The 17,616-nt window shown below is 43.6% G+C and overlaps 1 protein-coding gene across 1 annotated transcript in view; it reads left to right on the top strand.

The window, feature by feature from the left end:
- Window positions 1-16,173, top strand: part of DIS3 (DIS3 homolog, exosome endoribonuclease and 3'-5' exoribonuclease) — a 42,405-nt gene extending 26,232 nt beyond the window's left edge. Inside the window, exons 12-21 of the mRNA XM_038767812.1 lie at window positions 32-96; window positions 191-275; window positions 2,634-2,761; window positions 4,220-4,306; window positions 8,157-8,313; window positions 9,271-9,485; window positions 10,473-10,641; window positions 13,307-13,465; window positions 13,842-13,964; window positions 15,977-16,173. Coding sequence (XP_038623740.1) covers window positions 32-96; window positions 191-275; window positions 2,634-2,761; window positions 4,220-4,306; window positions 8,157-8,313; window positions 9,271-9,485; window positions 10,473-10,641; window positions 13,307-13,465; window positions 13,842-13,964; window positions 15,977-16,060 — 1,272 coding nt within the window. The 3' untranslated portion in view covers window positions 16,061-16,173. The remainder of the gene's footprint in view (window positions 1-31; window positions 97-190; window positions 276-2,633; window positions 2,762-4,219; window positions 4,307-8,156; window positions 8,314-9,270; window positions 9,486-10,472; window positions 10,642-13,306; window positions 13,466-13,841; window positions 13,965-15,976) is intronic.
- Window positions 16,174-17,616: the final 1,443 nt, after the last annotated feature.

Below are 17,616 nucleotides of genomic sequence, written 5' to 3'. Positions count from 1 at the left end.
TAAATACAAGTCTTTATTCTGTCTCTTACAGAGGATTGATATGGTTCCAGAGTTGCTTAGCTCTAACTTGTGCTCCTTAAGATCTAATGTGGACAGGTATTTTTGTGTGCTTTTTCATAATCCCATTATTTGCCACTTAAGTGGGTTGAATTTCTCAAATCTGGGTTATTAATTTGTGTGATTTTTCCAGGCTAGCATTTTCCTGCATTTGGGAAATGAATCACAATGCAGAAATTCTCAAAACCAGGTTTACCAAAAGTGCTATTAATTCAAAGGTGAGTTATTTAAAGTGATATATCTAGATATATGTGCCATACAGAGCAGACCTAAGTGGGATTGCAGGTTGCCATACAGCTGCTTTTAGTCTGTAAATTGTCTCTCTATTCTGGAAGCTCCTTTTAGGCAGGGAATATGTCTACCATTCTGTTTATATCATGCTCTCCTGAGTGCTTTGTACACTGCTCTGCACACAGCAAGCACTCAATAAATGCCAATGATTGATTGATAGAAAGCTCTTTATATTCAGGTTGAATTGAGGATTTTCTCATTGGTCTTTTTTGTGTATGTTCTAGTTCTGCTTCAGGAAAGAAAAAGTCGGCTACTGTTATGGGGGGGTCTGTACCATCCTCACTCAGATCGATCCCACTGACTGATCAGACAATATCTGTGATTTGATGAGGAAGTCCCGGCACATAATTTCAGTGGCCGGCTTATGAACATATTGGGAAAGGTCAGCTGCTTTCTATACACTCAGGTCTTATTTTATCTAAAGCCACAGCCTTGCTTAAATGAAGCACGAGTGGCTCGGGGTTGAGTGTACTTTCTCCCGAAGAATAGTGTTTTTACACATCTCTTCCTTGTTTTTACACATCTCTTACATTTAAGTAGGGTATCTTACCTGGAACCAATTTTAGAATCCATTTCTTATTGGTTTATAGAGACCTTTTCTGTCAGGAAGGAGGTTACAGAGGCTGCCCATAATTTGGTCATGTTCCTGAAAGAATCCTACATTAATGAAAATTCAAGTTGTGGTATCCAAGACATGTCAGGTGCCAAATACTTATGCAAAAATGTTCTTTTCTGACATCTCGTCATGCTGTTTAACAGAAATGCTCTGTCAAACGAACATTGCCCAAATCCCTCAATCAATCAGTTCATTCATTCATTCAGTCAGTCATACTTACTGTGTGCAGAGCACTACTAAGTGCTTGGGAAAGTACAATACAACAGTTCCCTGCCCACATCAAATTTACCATCTAGGGGGGTGGAGACAGACATCAATACAAATAAATAAATTACAAATATGTACATAGGTGCTGTGGGGCTGGGAGGGGAGAATAGCAAAGGGAGCAAGTCCAGGCGATGCAGAAGGGAGTGGGAGACAAGGAAAAGTGGGCCTTAAGGTTTTTATTGAGCATTTACTATATGCAGAGCACTTTTCTAAGTGCTTGGGGAAGTCCAGTACATGAGATTAGCAGATAACGTTCCCTGCCAATAATGAGCTTATAGTATAGTGGGGGAGACAGATGTTAATATGAATAAATAATTTAAAGGAATGTACATAAAGTGCTGTGGGGTTGGAGGTGGGGCGAATATCATCTGCCAAGCTAGCTCTCTTCCTCCCTTCAAGGCCCTGCTGAGAGCTCACCTCCTCCAGGAGGCCTTCCCAGACTGAGCCCCTTCTTTCCTCTCCCCCTCGTCCCCCTCTCCATCCCCCCGTTTTACCTCCTTCCCTTCCCCACAGCACCTGTATATATGTATATATGGTTGTACGTATTTATTACTCTATTTATTTATTTATTTATTTTACTTGTACATTTCTATCCTACTTATTTTATTTTGTTGGTATGTTTGGTTCTGTTCTCTGTCTTGCCCTTTTAGACTGTGAGCCCACTGTTGGGTAGGGACTGTCTCTATGTGATGCCAATTTGTACTTCCCAAGCGCTTAGTACAGTGCTCTGCACATAGTAAGCGCTCAATAAATACGATTGATTGATTGATTGATCAAATGTCCAAAAGTCACAGATCCAAGTGCATAGATGACTCAGAAGGGAGAGCGAGCCGGGGAAAAGGGGCTTCATCGTGGAAGGCCTAATAGAGAGGCAACATGGTTCTGTCCAGTATATAATAATAATTGTAGTATTGGTTAAGCATTTTCTACTAAATCCTGGAGTCGATACAAGATTGGACACAGTCCCTGTGCTCCATGGGGCTCACAGTCTAAGCAGGAGGGAGGACAGTTATTGAATCTCCATTTTACAGACGAGATAACTGAGGCCCAGAGAATTTAAGAGACAGATATGTCCACGGTTACACAGTAGTAAAGTGGCAGAGCTGGGATTAGAACCCAGGTCCTCTGACTCCCAGGGCTGTGCTCTTTCCATTCTAGTGGATAAACTTAACCTCTCTAGCTGGAAAACTGCCAGTTCCCTTTGACTTAGTAGACTTCTGCCTCATTGGCATCCGTTAGTTCGGCTGAGTAGTGACAATCTTTGTTGACTCAGAATTTGTCACCCATTTTGCTTAGACGTAATGAATTTGTGATTTTTAGTCAAGGTAGGATGGGGCAACTCTGCTCCAAAGCCACCGCTGTCATTTATGACTGTTACGTGACTACGTTGTTTCTTTTCCAGGCATCTCTTACGTACGCTGAGGCGCAGATGAGAATTGATTCCGGAAGCATGCGTGATGAAATCACCACAAGTCTCCGTGGCCTGAACAAACTAGCCAAAATTCTGAAAAAACAAAGAATAGACAAAGGGTAAATTGTTCTCTATGTTGGCTTTGTCTAGTATGACGTTTGGATAAACTGCTCTCTTGGCCCTGTTAAAAAGTGTATTAGGCGCAAGAAATAGTAATGGTGGCATTTGTTAAGCGCTTACTATGTGCAAAGCACTGTTCTAAGCGCTGGAGAAAGAATGCTTATAAGAATCTGGACACAAAATATGGATATTTATGTCAGATCAGTTGCAGTATTGTCAAGTCTCTTCCTCTCACTGGCTGATGCAAGTCTGAAATTACTGATTCCTGATGGAATTTTGTCTAAAATTGCTATCTCATAGTTCGTGTGATTTGTGGGAATATTTGGAAAAGAGATGAAAGAGAATAACTTAATAAAGGAATCAGGAAATGGGAGAAAGCCTTTTCTTCCTGGAGAGATCACCTGCTTAAGCCACTTAGCTTTCAGTGCATCAATTTTGCTTCTTAAAGAATATGATTCTCGAGGTTGAAGTAAATCAGTGAACGTTCACTTGTAGAAACGTATGCCCGTATAATGTACCTAAGCACTTTAAATAAACCCAGTTATCAGTACAAAAATAAAGCTGCTCCACAAATAAACAGTTGGAGTCTCTGAGTAAAGAAAGCACGTTAAGTCTTCCAGAAAGCTTGAAATTGTCATTCTGGAGCCGAGACCCTCAGAATTAATAGTCTGCCATCATTGGTGCCTCTCCCTTGTCAGATAAGCAGAAAGGAAAATCTCCCTCAGCCCATCTGAGAGGCAAGCGTAATAGGTCACTAACCAGTGACACTGTCAGCCACACAGAACTCCAGAGAATGAGGAGCCTAGCCTAGAGCTAAGGGAATAAATGATCATTTTATAAATAACCCAGTTTAGGGAGACTCTCGCTCACTTTTACAAGGAGTAAAATATGCCTGGAGCTGGAGGAAGTGTCATGTAGAGTCAGGAAGTGGATACCTCTCTGTTGTCAAAACTGGGACTGAAGAAATCCTTTATACTCCAGAAAGACAACTGTGTCCTTTTTCCTTATTTCCTTCACGTGAATGTTCAACCTTCAACCACTTGGCTGATATATCACTGAGCTTCTCCTGTATTTAGTGGGCAAAGAAAACTGGCTTGAGACTTAATGAAGTTGAATGCAAAACAGTTCAGAAATGACTACCTGCCCTACAGGAAAATAGGCATGTATTTGCTACATCTGATGCCTCTTGAAAGTATCGGTGCCTTCCTCCGTTTCGAGCATTGAAAAGGGACTGCTATTTGATTTAATCTTTTAAAATTGAAACTGGGATCATTGAGTTTAAGTGGAGATGCGTGACATTTGACAGAACCTCGTTTAAAGCCTTGCACTAACGCATGAAAAGTAGCAGCTGTATTCATTTGGTAGACTCTTCTCATCATGAATTATTTCCAGGTTTCCAGCTCTTTGTTTGGTCAGGCGACTACATGTCTTTTTGTTTCGTTTTGTTTTCTTCTTAGAGCTTTGACGCTTTCCTCCCCCGAAGTCCGCTTTCATATGGACAGTGAAACCCACGACCCTATAGATCTACAGACAAAGGAACTGAAGTAAGTTCTGTGTGTGAACGGGAGCCAGATATAGTTTTGTTGCTAGGACTGCTTATTTAGACTTTGTGTGAATACCCTGGAAAGTGAACTTTTTTTACGGTATGATATGGGTTGATTTTTTTTCAGGTGAGTCCAAGAAGAAATGAAACCTCAATATATAGTCCTCTGAGGCCAACCACATCTTGGTACTTCACTTTATTTACCCAGTGCAGTGAAATGCGGCGGTATATTGTCCAGTCCCTTCATCTATTAGAAGCTGCGTTGCTCAATGGAAAGAGCCCGGTTTGGGGAGTCAGAGGTCATGGGATCAAATCCCGGCGCCACCAGTTGTCTGCTGGGTGACTTTGGGCAAGTCACTTAACTTCTCTGTGCCTCAGTTACTTCATCTGTAAAATGGGAATTAAGACTGTGAGCCCCCCCGTGGGACAAGCTGATCACCTTGTATCTTCCCCAGCACTCAGAACAGTACTTGGCACATAATAAGCGCTTAACAAATGCCATCATTATTATTAGCTCTGCACCTGAGATCTCAGGGGGATCTGGAGCCTCCAGGAATGGCAGTAATAATAATAATAATAATGTTGGTATTTGTTAAGCGCTTACTATGTGCAAAACACTGTTCTAAGCGCTGGGGGAGATACAAGGTGATCAGGTTGTCCCACGTGGGGCTCACAGTCTTAATCCCCATTTTACAGATGGGGTAACTGAGGCACAGAGAAGTGAAGTAACTTGCCCAAAGTCACACAGCTGACAATTGGCAGAGCCGGGGTTTGAACCCATGACCTCTGACTCCAAAGCCCGTGCTCTTCCCACTGAGCCACGCTGCAGTAGAGACAAGCATTTCAGGTGGGTTGGCAAGGTCACTGTAATTAATGTAAAGGAATAGGTAAGGGAGCCATACTACCTAGGGGAGTTGAAGATTAATTTGGCTTCCTTTCAGAGCTATTAATATAAACTCGTACATATCTGGAGTTAGAGTAGTTCCATGCATTGCTGGAGCAAAGAACTGAGATTGGGTAGCAGTAGCCACAGTTGAGGTATAAGTGGCATAAAATGTATCAGCCATTTGTGAATTTGAACCATAATAATAACAATGGTATTTGTCAAGCGCTTACTCTGTGTCAAGTACTGTTCTAAGCGCTGGGGTCAATACCAGATTGGACACAGTCTCCAGTCCCACGTGGGTCTCACAGTCTCAATCCCCATTTTACAGATGAGGTAACTGTGGCACAGAGAATAATAATAATTATCATGGCATTTGTTAAGCGCTTACTATGTGCCAGGCACTGTACTAAGTGCTGGGGTGGATCCAAGCAAATCGGGTTGGACACGGTCCCTGTCCCATGTGGGGCTCACAGTCTCAATCCCCATTTTACAGATGAGGTAACTGAGGCACAGAGAATAATAATAATTATCATGGCATTTGTTAAGCGCTTACTATGTGCCAGGCACTGTACTAAGTGCTGGGGTGGATCCAAGCAAATTGGGTTGGACACGGTCCCTGTCCCATGTGGGGCTCACAGTCTTAATCCCCATTTTACAGATGAGGTAACTGAGGCACAGCGAATAATAATAATTATCATGGCATTTGCTAAGCGCTTACTATGTGCCAGGCACTGTACTAAGTGCTGGGGTGGATCCAAGCAAATCAGGTTGGATGCAGTCCCTGTCCCACGTGGGGCTCACAGTCTCAATCCCCATTTTACAGATGAGGTAACTGAGGCACAGAGAATAATAATAATTATCATGGCATTTGTTAAGCGCTTCCTATGTGCCAGGCACTGTACTAAGTGCTGGGGTGGATCCAAGCAAATCGGGTTGGACACGGTCCCTGTCCCATGTGGGGCTCACAGTCTTAATCCCCATTTTACAGATGAGGTAACTGAGGCACAGAAAATAATAATAATTATCATGGCATTTGTTAAGCGCTTACTATGTGCCAGGCACTGTACTAAGTGCTGGGGTGGATACAAGCAAATCGGGTTGGACATGGTCCCTGTCCCATGTGGGGCTCACAGTCTTAATCCCCATTTTACAGATGAGGGAACTGAGGCACAGAGAAGTGAAGTGACTTGCCCCAAATCACCCAGCAGAGAAGAGGCAGAGCTGGGATTAGAACCAGGTCCTTCTGACTTCCTCGCCCGTGTTCTATCCGCTAGGCCACGCTGCTTTCCTAATCAAATGTCAGCACAGAAGAAACCCCAAAATGGGGTTTCCTATGTCTGTGTCCTGACTTCGTGGAATCCCACCCCAGAGTGGCAGAGAACTGAGCACCATCTGAGCGCCCCTGCTTTTTTCTTGAGGCATTCTGGATTGAGAGAGCCACCCCCCCAAAAAAAACTGAAGCAGGTGCCTGACCTGAGCCTCACGGAGAAACCGTGGAATTCCAAGGTGCCCGGGCATTGGGCCTGGACTGCCGAGGGATACATTATCTTCCCCGTTCCTCTCATCCCTGAGTAAAATCCAGCTCCGCTGGGGCTTCCCTAACATGCTGATCCTGGTATTTCTGGTTGAAAACTGTTATTCAGTCTATGTGACTTCGGTTCAGGAAAGACCCAAGAGTTGCAGAAGTGAGACATTTAGGAAACTTTGAAATGTGTTTTGCAAAAGCAGAGCAGATCCCCAAGAGCTGTTCTGGTTTTCCAAAAGCTCTCCTCCAGTATTACAAATCTTTTTCCAAAATAGCATTGACCAAGCGCGCCTCCTAATATATTTGGACCTGTTAGTCCCAAAGACGATCTAAAATGGAACAGATTTTGAACAGAGAAAGAAAATAAGTGCGAGCTAGTACATTGCTTGATAAAGAAATGTGACGCGAACAGAAAACACATTGCCTTGAAGATCTCATTGTTAAGGAGATTGAGCTTGAAGTCTGTGTGTGATAGAGCTTTTCATGTCTGTCACCTCCTTGTGATGAGGAAAACATTTTAGAAATTACAGTAATCTAGAAAGTATACAGACTGAAGGAAAAAAAGGATTGACTAGCCTCTCTGGGAGTTTATATTTACTCATTCTCTTGAGATTTGGTCTAGGCGCGCCCTCTCTTTTACTCACAGTGAAAGGTCATAGTAGCAAATGTGTTTCCCAACCCTGTTGTATTGTACTCTTCCATGTGCAATAATAATAATAGTAGTGTAGTGCTATTTGTTAAGCACTTACTATGTGCCAGGTACTCTACTAAGTGCTGGGATGAATAAAGTCCAAATAAAGTCCCTGCCCGACATGGGGCTCACATTCTCCATCCCCATTTTACATATGAGGATACTGAGGCACAGAGAAATTAATCGACTTACCCAAGGTCACACAGCAGACAAGTGGCGTGGTCAGAATTAGAACCCGGGTCATTCAGTTATTCAGTCATATTTATTGAGCGCTTACTATGTGCAGAGCACTTGGACTAAGTCCTTCTGACTCCCAGCCTTTTCTATCCACTAGACCACGCTGCCTATTATATAGTAAGCCCTCAATAAATGCCACTGATGATGACGATGTGATGAAAGGCTCCAAAGAACTGATTCAGTGGATATTCTACATCAGGGAACCTTCCAAAGCTCGTGCTCACTTTGGAATGGGGCTAAGTGCAGATGCCTGATTTCCCAGCCAAGGTTCATTCAGACTGTTAGAATAACAAGTCAGTGTATTCCATCAGACTCCCGGTGAAACAGAAAGAACTTAGACTTCCTTCATATTTTCCTTAAACCCAAGGTAGACGTTCTCCTCCCACCTCATAGATTCAGCATTCATCCTGCAAGGTGCTAGTAAAGATGTTGGCACTAAAATTGTTTTTCGTTCCATTACTCTAAACATTTTGTGCTTTCTTTCTGACGTCGTAATTCTTTTCCATTGACAGAGAAACAAATTCCATGGTGGAAGAATTTATGTTACTCGCCAATATCTCTGTTGCAGAAAAAATTTATGAAGAGTTTTCTGAGCACGCCCTGCTCCGAAAACATCCTGCCCCGCCTCCGTCCAATTATGAAATCCTTGTTAAGGCCGCTAAGTCTAAGGTAAATGCCTGCTGTTTCTGATCCAGATGGGAAGCTGATGGGATCTTTTGCACTGAGTTTGAAAAGACATCTTGCTGCTAGGCCTATCAGAAAGATATTCCGACTGGGATTATCACCGGGGAATACCACCGAAAAATGTCAGGCAAAATCACAACCCCTAATCATGAATTACCTTTGCTCTGGGCCTCGACTAGCATCACTCCGCCTGCCTCTTGCACTTCCCACTTGGTTTTTGGTCTGTAGATGTATGTGTATTTTTTTTAAAAAGTTTTCTCACCCACTATCCTAATTTTCTTCATTCACTTTCTTTTTGTGTTCCTGTGTTAAAGCACAATCAGGTGATCTCCAGAACCTTTTAGTAGTTTAGCTATTTTTAATAATTGTAACTCTTATGCCAGTCCCCTTCTCCACCTTTTTTTAAAAAAAATTATATTTGTTAAGCACTACGTGCCAGGCACCATACTAAGGGCTGGAATACATACAGTCTAATCAGGTTGGACACAGTCCATGTTCCATGTGGAGCTCACAATCATAATCCCCACTTTACAGATGAAGTCATTGAAGCACAGAGAAGTGAAGTGACTTGCCTAAAGTCACACAGCAAACATAGTGGAGCTGGGATTAGAACCCAGGTCCTCTGACTGCTAGGCCTGGGCTCTTTCCACTAGGCCATGCTGCTTCCCCGTGACCCTTATCTGTTACTTCTGCTGATTAGGCCTGATTAGGTCTCGTTTGCCCTAGCCTATTTGGTGGTAAAGAGGCATGTTATTATTATATGTAATTAGTTACATATAATTACATATTAGTATATGTAATTTTGAACCCCTTGAAACCCAAATTTTGTTGTGACGCTGGTGTAGATGGCAGCAACGTACGATAAAGTGCTGTTTTGACAAGTCGAAGGATTTGTGGCAGAACTGAACAACTCTTTCTTCCCTTTTTTTTTGTTTTAACCAGGATTTGGACGTTAAGACGGATTCAGCAAAGGCTCTGGCTGAGTCATTAGACCGTGCAGAATATCCTAGCTTCCCATATTTAAACACTCTTCTGCGAATACTGGCCACCCGCTGCATGATGCAAGCTGTCTATTTCTGTTCCGGAATGGATAATGATTTTCATCATTATGGCTTAGCCTCCCCGATATACACACACTTCACTTCACCCATCAGAAGGTATTCGCGACCGAGAGAGGTCAATTGTTGCTGAATTTGAATTGCAATTCAGAAGAATCTCAGTGAATCAAATGGAATGCCTATATAGTAATAACTGGCAAAATCTGACTAGAGATGTGAATGTGATCACTCAGGGAAGTGGACAGGCTGTGATGAAGTGAAATTTTGAATCCCAAAACTGGGGGAGGAAGATTATTCCAGCAGCCCTGTCCCTGCTACCCACTACCCTTGGGGTAGGAGAGCAAAAGAGGCTCCATTTGGGAAATCGTCCCCTGCGGCCTCACCTCCTCCAACTGCCCTGCCGTCCTGGGAGGGATTTGACGAGTCCTCCTTCCCCACCGCGATACCGTTCCGAGAGTGGAATGGGAGTAAAGCCGAAGAGAGCTCCTGGGCGGGTGTCCGCTGACAACGGAGAACATGAGACGGCAGCTGAGCGGTGCCAAGGAGGAAGAGAGTCACCCTGGGGGGCAGAGATGGGAAGAATGGGAGGCTGGAGGGTTGACTGACAAGATGGATTCCAGAAGTGGTAGGAAAGCCGTTAGGGTGTAGCCCACGAGAGAGATGACACAGGTTCTCGAACGTTAGACCTAAGATCTGTGAGAAGAAAGGGAAAGCCAGAAACGATGAAAATCTAGAAAGCTAGAGAACGCCAGACACCATGAGGTGCTAGCGTGATGTAGGCGGGAAGGGTAATTTAAAAGAAAAAAGAAAGTCCATTTGGAGAACACTTTAAAAGGTGAATCGTTTCTCTTCTCCAATCTCACAACCACGTCTTTGTGGCCTTAAGTTGTTTTTCATCTTGAAGGCTACAAACACCATCAAAGCCTATTGAAAACCACAAGTGTATCTTTTTGGTTATAAAACGTGTACAGGAAGGCAGTGAGTACTTCAAAAATAATAGGTAACAGAAAAAGCTGTAACAAGGTAAACGGGCATGGCATTGCGGATAAAGACCACAGCTCCTCTTTGTCTTCCCTCCCTCAAAAGATACGCTGATATAATCGTGCATCGGCTGCTGGCTGTGGCGATCGGAGCGGACTCAACGTATCCAGAGCTCACGGACAAACACAAACTAGCGGATCTGTGTAAAAATCTCAATTTCCGACACAAAATGGCCCAGTATGCCCAGCGAGCGTCGGTGGCGTTCCACACGCAGGTAACTGACATCCGCAGAGAGAGCGGAAAATTGCTCAGCGGAATGGATTTGTCGTCGTTGTCAACACTGAGGGCCAAGTGTGCGGGATGGGGTTGTTGTGGGGGATTAGTGAGGTTAAGTAGGAAGGGGTGAGCTGATTGTTCTCTAAAGCCAGTGGTAGAGAGTTTCTGTGTAGTGCAGAGATATTTGTTTGAAGAATGGGGAGACATGGACTGAACATTTCTTTTAGAAAAATCATCCGGGCAGCAGAGTGAAAATATGGACGGGAATGGGGTTGGACTGGTCAGGGAGGAGGCTGGTATGAGTTTGGATGGAGAGGAAACGACAAATTGTAGAGATGTTATGAAGTCAAAAGTGACAGGATTTTGTAACAGGTGACGTCAGGTTGACTGAGAAAGGTGAATCAAGGATAGTGTCAAGGTTACAGGTTTGTGAGATGGGAGGATGGTGGGGCTGTCTACAGTGATGGGAAAGTCAGGAGGACAGGGTTTGGAATTCTATTTTGGACATGTTAAATTTTAGGGCGGGGAGGACATCCAGATAGTAATAATTATGGCATTTGTTAAGCGCTTATTATGTGCCAGGCACTGTTTTAAGCTCTGGGGTGGATACAAGCACATGGAGTTGGGCACAGTCCCTGTCCCACACGGGGCTCACAGTCTTAATCCTCATTTTACAGATGAGGTAACGGCAGCCTAGAGAAGTGAAGCAACTTGCCCAAGATCGCACAGAGTAGCGATTAGAACCCAGATCCTTCTGACTCCCATGCCCACTCCATCCACTCGGCCACACTGCTTCTCAAGGAGATGTCCTGAAGGCCGGAGGAAATTTAGGATACTACAGAAGAGGAGAGAGATCAGGGTTGGAGAGGTAGATTTGGGAATTGTCAGCATAAAGATGGTAGTTAAAGCCGCAGGAGCAAATTGAGTCCTCCGAGGGAGTGGATGGAGATGCAGAATTAGAAACATTCAATTAATCAATGGTATGTATTGAACACTTACTGTGTGCAGAGCACTGTATTAAGCGCTTGGGAGAGTAGACCCAGAATTGAGCCTTGAGGGACTCCCACAGTAATGTGGTTCTTTTCTTCTTCGAAACTGGACCTCACCCACCTCTCTGCTTTCTCACCTGGGCTCAGGTGACAATAATAATAATAATGGTATTTGTTAAGCGCTTGCTAAGTGCTAGCACTGTATTAAGCCCTGGAAAAAGCAAAGCACCCAACGTGGGGCTCATACCCACGACCCTGAAATTAAGAGGCTCATGCCCTGAGCTAGTCGGGCACGATGGGTTCCCCTCATACTGCACTGATCTGATATTTCTTTTATAAAACCTTATTTTATTTTTTTTATTGGCACTGTGATCATAATCCAACACATTCGCAGCCCCACCTCTCATGCTTGTACCAGCGCGTACTTTCACGCATTTTCACATATAGACTGACCACCGTTACCTACCTCACCCTTGGTACTAGTAGCAGGAATCTCAGTAGGGTGAAATAAAAGTTTGGAGAAAGCGAGGGGAATTCAGAAGGGAAAGGAGGAAGGCAGAAGGAGTCCAGCAAGGCTATGGGGATGGATTTTGGTATCATGGAAACCGCTTGAGCGTCTGGTCTAACACTTCCCTCAACTCCCAGCCCCGAGCGGTCACTGCTTGGTCAAGGATTGAGCCTTGATGTGTGCAACCAGGCCAAGAACTAGAACCCACACAAGCCATTAGTACAGGGTGGTTGGAATTGAAAGAGAAGAAGACTGTAATTCCAGTTTCCCAGTTTCACCACAATAGAATTAGAAGAGCAGCCTGGCCTAGTGGAAAAAACACAGGTCTGGGGGTCAGAGGACCAGAGTTCTAGTCGCAGCTCTACCACATGAGTGCCGTGTGACCCTGGGCAAGTCACTTGACTTGCCTGTGCCTCAGTTGCCTCATCAGTCAAATGGGGATTAAGGCTGTGAGCCCCACCTGGACCGTGAATTGTGTTCAGTTTGATTCCCTCGTATCTGCCCCAGCGCTTAGTACAGTGCCCGGTCCATAGTAAGTACTTAACAAATAACATCTTTTTTAAAAGTACAGATCAGTAATATCTGCTATTGATATAAATTAATGAAATGATTTTCATCCCTCTAGTCGGCAGAGATGTAATATTGGAGATTCCTACAAGTCTTCAAGGTGTTAAAAGAGCTTAGTATGGGAAACAAAATATTTGCAGTTTGCTAGGGAAAATAGTAAAAGAATGATTTGTGTAGAGAAAGCAGCGTGGTTCAGTGGAAAGAGCCCGGGCTTTGGAGTCAGGGGTCATGGGTTCGAATCCCAGCTGCACCACTTGTCAGCCGTGTGACTTCGGGCAAGTCACTTCACTTCTCTGAGCCTCAGGTACCTCTTCTGTAAAATGGGGATGAAGATTGTGAGCCCCACATGGGACAACCTGATCACCTTGTATCCCCCTTGGCACTTAGAACAGTGCTTTGCACATAGTAAGCGCTTGATAAATGCCATCATTATTAGAAAAGCCCTAAAGCTGAAAATTGGCTTGACACATACGTTGATTCGAGTGGAAAAAATGTGAATGTAAAGATTTGTATGGGAAAGTGCTTTTAGTTTGGTGATCTTTGTTGTCAACTTTATGATTTTAAAAAAAGCTTCATTAACCATTTTGTACGTGTTACAGTTGTTCTTCAAAAGTAAAGGAATAGTGAATGAAGAAGCCTACATTTTGTTTGTACGGAAGAATGCCATTGTGGTCCTAATCCCCAAGTATGGTTTAGAAGGAACCGTGTTCTTTGAGGAGAAAGACAAACCAAAACCGAAGCTCACTTACAATGATGAGGTCTGTATTTGCCAGTTTTGTTTTCTTTTGTAACACAGTATTTTGCCTTATTGTTGTCCAGGAGATATCTCTTTAGCTCATGGAGTGAGTTTTATTTGCATTTTGCAAGGTATCTACTACAGTGTAAACTTAACCTTCTCGGTATGCCAGTTTTTGAAATGCTCACAGCCCCAGAGCTTGTCCAGAGCTCCAGCTGAGTCAACAAATACAACAGAAACACTCTTAAACTTCCGCATGAATGCTGTAATATTTTTTTAGCTTCTAAAAGCTGGAAAAATAAAGTAGTATTACAAAAGAAAAGCAATCAAAGGAATTAGGTGGAGCCCGGTTTTGGAAAACAGAACAAACCCGCGTGAAATTGTTTTCCTTGTTTCAGATACCTTCCCTTAAAGTAGAAGACACAGCATTCCATATGTTTGATAAAGTTAAAGTGAAAATCATGTTAGATTCGTCCAACCTTCAGCATCAGAAAATACGCATGGCGTTGGTGGAGCCCCAGGTGAGTTCACTCAGAGAGGCGACGGGAAGAGGGAAAGTGAAAGAGTTGGGTTTCAGGGAGAACGGAAAGAACAGGCTTTGGAAACGTTTAAATTTGGGGCTTCCCTGAGGAACCAAACTGGGACATTGATATTAAAATGTAATTGCTGTAATTATTCCTTAATCTAGTTGTGGTTTCAAATGACCCGAACTGAAATGGTGGGAGTTCTGATAAATTATGACTTAATTGTAGGAGGAAAGTGGTCATCTTTAAATGGGTACATAGTTAATTCTAAATTTGTTCAGTAGTACTTAGTGCCTACAGTGTGCAAAGCACTAGAGAAGCAGTGTGGTTCAGTGGAAAGAGCATGGGCTTTGGAGTCAGGAGGTCGTGGGTTCAAATCCTGGCTCCACCACGTGTCTGCTGTGTGACCTTGGGCAAGTCACTTAACTTCTCTGAGCTTCAGTTACCTCATCTGTACAATGGGGATTAAGACTGTGAGCCCCACGTGGGACAACTTGATCACCTTGTATCCCCCCCCCAGCTCTTAGAACAGTACTTTGCACATAGTTAGCTTTTAACAAATGCCATCATTATTATAAGGATAGACTAAAGTCACTGCATTCATGTCACATAAGTTAATGTGAAATGGGAGTAAGCTAAAAAAAAAATGCACCTAAACCATATGCTCTGTTCTCTGTCTCCCCCTTTTAGACTGTGAGCCCACTGTTGGGTAGGGACTGTCTCTATGTGATGCCAATTTGTACTTCCCAAGCGCTTAGTACAGTGCTCTGCACATAGTAAGCGCTCAATAAATACGATTGATTGATTGATTGATTGATTACGGGCAGGGAACGGGTCGGCTGATTCTGTTGTATTGTGCTCTCCCAAGCCCTTAGTACAGTGCTCTGCACATAGTAAGCGCTCAATAAATATCATCGTTAAACTGTTGAAATACTTGCGGAAGATCGTGTGCTTTAGCTGACAATCGCGGTTCACCATTCATTCATTTATTCATTCATGTAATCGTATTTATTGAGCGCTGAGTGCAGAGCACTGTACTAAGCGCCTGGGAAGTACAAGTTGGCAACATATAGAGGCGATCCCTACCCAACAACGGGCTCACGGTCTAGAAGGGGGAGACAGACAACACCGGGTTTCATAGCAACAGTACCCAGTGGGTGGAAAAGTAGTCTATCTGAAGAGATAGATGAGGAAAGCACTTAACAAATACTATTTGAAAAAAGTTAAAGATATGTGATTTAACTGGTATAAAATTCGATGTTTCCTGTCTGTCTTCTCAAACATCTTTATCAGGAAGCTTGACCCCACTCTGCTCTGCATGCTTGTGTGAGCCCACTGTTGGGTAGGGACTGTCTATATGTTGCCAATTTGTACTTCCCAAGCGCTTAGTACAGTGCTCTGCACATAGTAAGCGCTCAATAAATACAATTGATGATGATGATGAGGGAAAACGCTAGTGGCCAGAAACTTTTCCTCAATTGGGCTTATAGGGATACTTAGTGCAAACCTGCCTTCCTTCCCCAGCACCTAATTACACACCTCTCACCCCCTAAACATGGGCGGCGTATTATGAAAGCGTGGCTTTCATAATCTATAAGTCGGTGATAATTATTGAATGCTTACTGTGTGCAGAGCACTGCACTAAGCTCTCGGGAAAATGCAACACAAACAGACCTGTTCCCTGCCCACGAGGAGCTAACCGTAAAATAGTTTAGGGCTAGGGGAAAACAGTCTAATACTATTTATATAGGTATCGTGGGATGGGGTGAAGGTCAAAGCGTTTAGGGGTACACAGCCAAGGTCATAGTTGACGGAGAGGGGAGGGTGACTAGGAGTAAAAAGAAGGGGAGCGCTCTTGGGGAAGATGTGATTTTAGGAGGGTTTTGAAGGGGGGTAGAGAAATCACTTTTTGTTGAGCCACCCAGACAGCAAAGGGAATCTCTTCTGCGTTCTGTTTTGATCTAATAAATTTGCTAGAATGATAGCTTGATGGCTTTCTTTTTCCTTAGATTCCGGGAATCAGCATTCCTACAACGGCTCCCAGCTCCAACAGTGATGAACCAGAGAAAAAGAAAAGCAAGCTAGAAAAATAACTCTCTTGGTTAAAAATGTAACTGGAAACTTTAACCTGTTACTTTTAAGTGCATCTTATTATTTCTTTTTTTACAATTTGCATTTATTAAACCACTGCCCAAGTGTGTCTGATGTACTTTGCTCAGCAACTTTTTTGGCATCTGTTATTTTTGCAGTACAGTTAAACCAAATGCCCACAACTAAGAGAAACTGATAAAGATAATGCAAAGAAAGATTTTCAGAAGTGCCAGTTTTTTTACTGGTACATTTTGAAACATTCATTACCTCACTGAAAGGTGTTTAATCTTATAAGTAACTGCTGACTGCTATTCTTCAAAGTTGGTGCAGCAATCAAGTGACTTGGATAAGCACAGAGATAATAGCAATGAATTAATTTAGCTTTTGACCTGTCTCCAGCCGACACTAACTAGGTCCGGGTTTATTAGCTGGTCAACCTTTCCTATGCTTGCTAAAGTGGATGGCACCAAATGAGGACTTAAAAGCTACCCCTGCTCTTGGCCTCTGAGGTCAATAATTAACTGAAACGCACAGCTTCTTCCCATATAGTCACAAGTTTCATTCTTTTCCCTAACCTCCTTACCAAATCTCGGGAAGCAGCCTTTGGGTCCTGTCCCCATGGACTATTTATAATAATTACGGTACTTCAGTGCTTACTATGTGCCAGGCACCATACTAAGCGCTGGTGTGGATACAAGCAAATCGGGTTGGACACGGTCCCTGTCCCATGTGGGGCTCACACGCTTAATACCCATTTTACAGGGGAGGTCACTGAGGCCCAGAGAAGTCAAAATCACACGGCTGATCAGTGGCGGAGCCGGGATTAGAACCCATAACCTGTAACTCCCAAGCTTGGGCTCTTGCCACTGAGCCATGCTGCTGCTCTTAGAACTCAGGTCCCCTGATTCCCAGATCCATAGTCTTTCCAACAGGCTACATTGCTGATCCTTGAAGGCGGGGATCGTGCTGGCCAACTCTACTGTACTCTTCCAATGCTTAGTGCAGTGCTCTGCGCACAAGTGCTCTCAAACACTGCTGATTTTTTTTTTTTTTTGGGGTGGAGGGGGAGAAAGGTGTGCCATAGTTGCCACAGGAGAGTGCCCTGTGATTAAGAAGCAAGGTCCATAGTTACCCCACAACTGCTATAGAAATTGGCATAGCTTTGGAGCGATCTACCCTTTCCTCCAATCCCGGCTCCACCACGTCTGCTGTGTGATCAATCAATCAATCAATCGTATTTATTGAGCGCTTACTATGTGCAGAGCACTGTACTAAGCGCTTGGGAAGTACAGATTGGCAACACATAGAGACAGTCCCTACCCAACAGTGGGCTCACAGTCTCAAAGGGGGAGACAGAACAGAACCAAACATACCAACAAAATAAAATAAATAGGATAGAAATGTACAAGTAAAATAAATAGAGTAATAAATATGTACAACCATATATACATATATACAGGTGCTGTGGGGAAGGGAAGGAGGTAAGATGGTGGGATGGAGAGGGGGACAAATCATGGGCACATCACTTAACTTGTCTGAGCCTCAGTTCCCCCATCTG

This window comes from Tachyglossus aculeatus, chromosome 2 (assembly GCF_015852505.1).
Source record: "Tachyglossus aculeatus isolate mTacAcu1 chromosome 2, mTacAcu1.pri, whole genome shotgun sequence".
NCBI classification, from domain to species: domain Eukaryota; kingdom Metazoa; phylum Chordata; class Mammalia; order Monotremata; family Tachyglossidae; genus Tachyglossus; species Tachyglossus aculeatus.
Note: the sequence above shows the minus strand (reverse complement) of the source record. Positions and strands in the feature narration are given on the sequence as shown.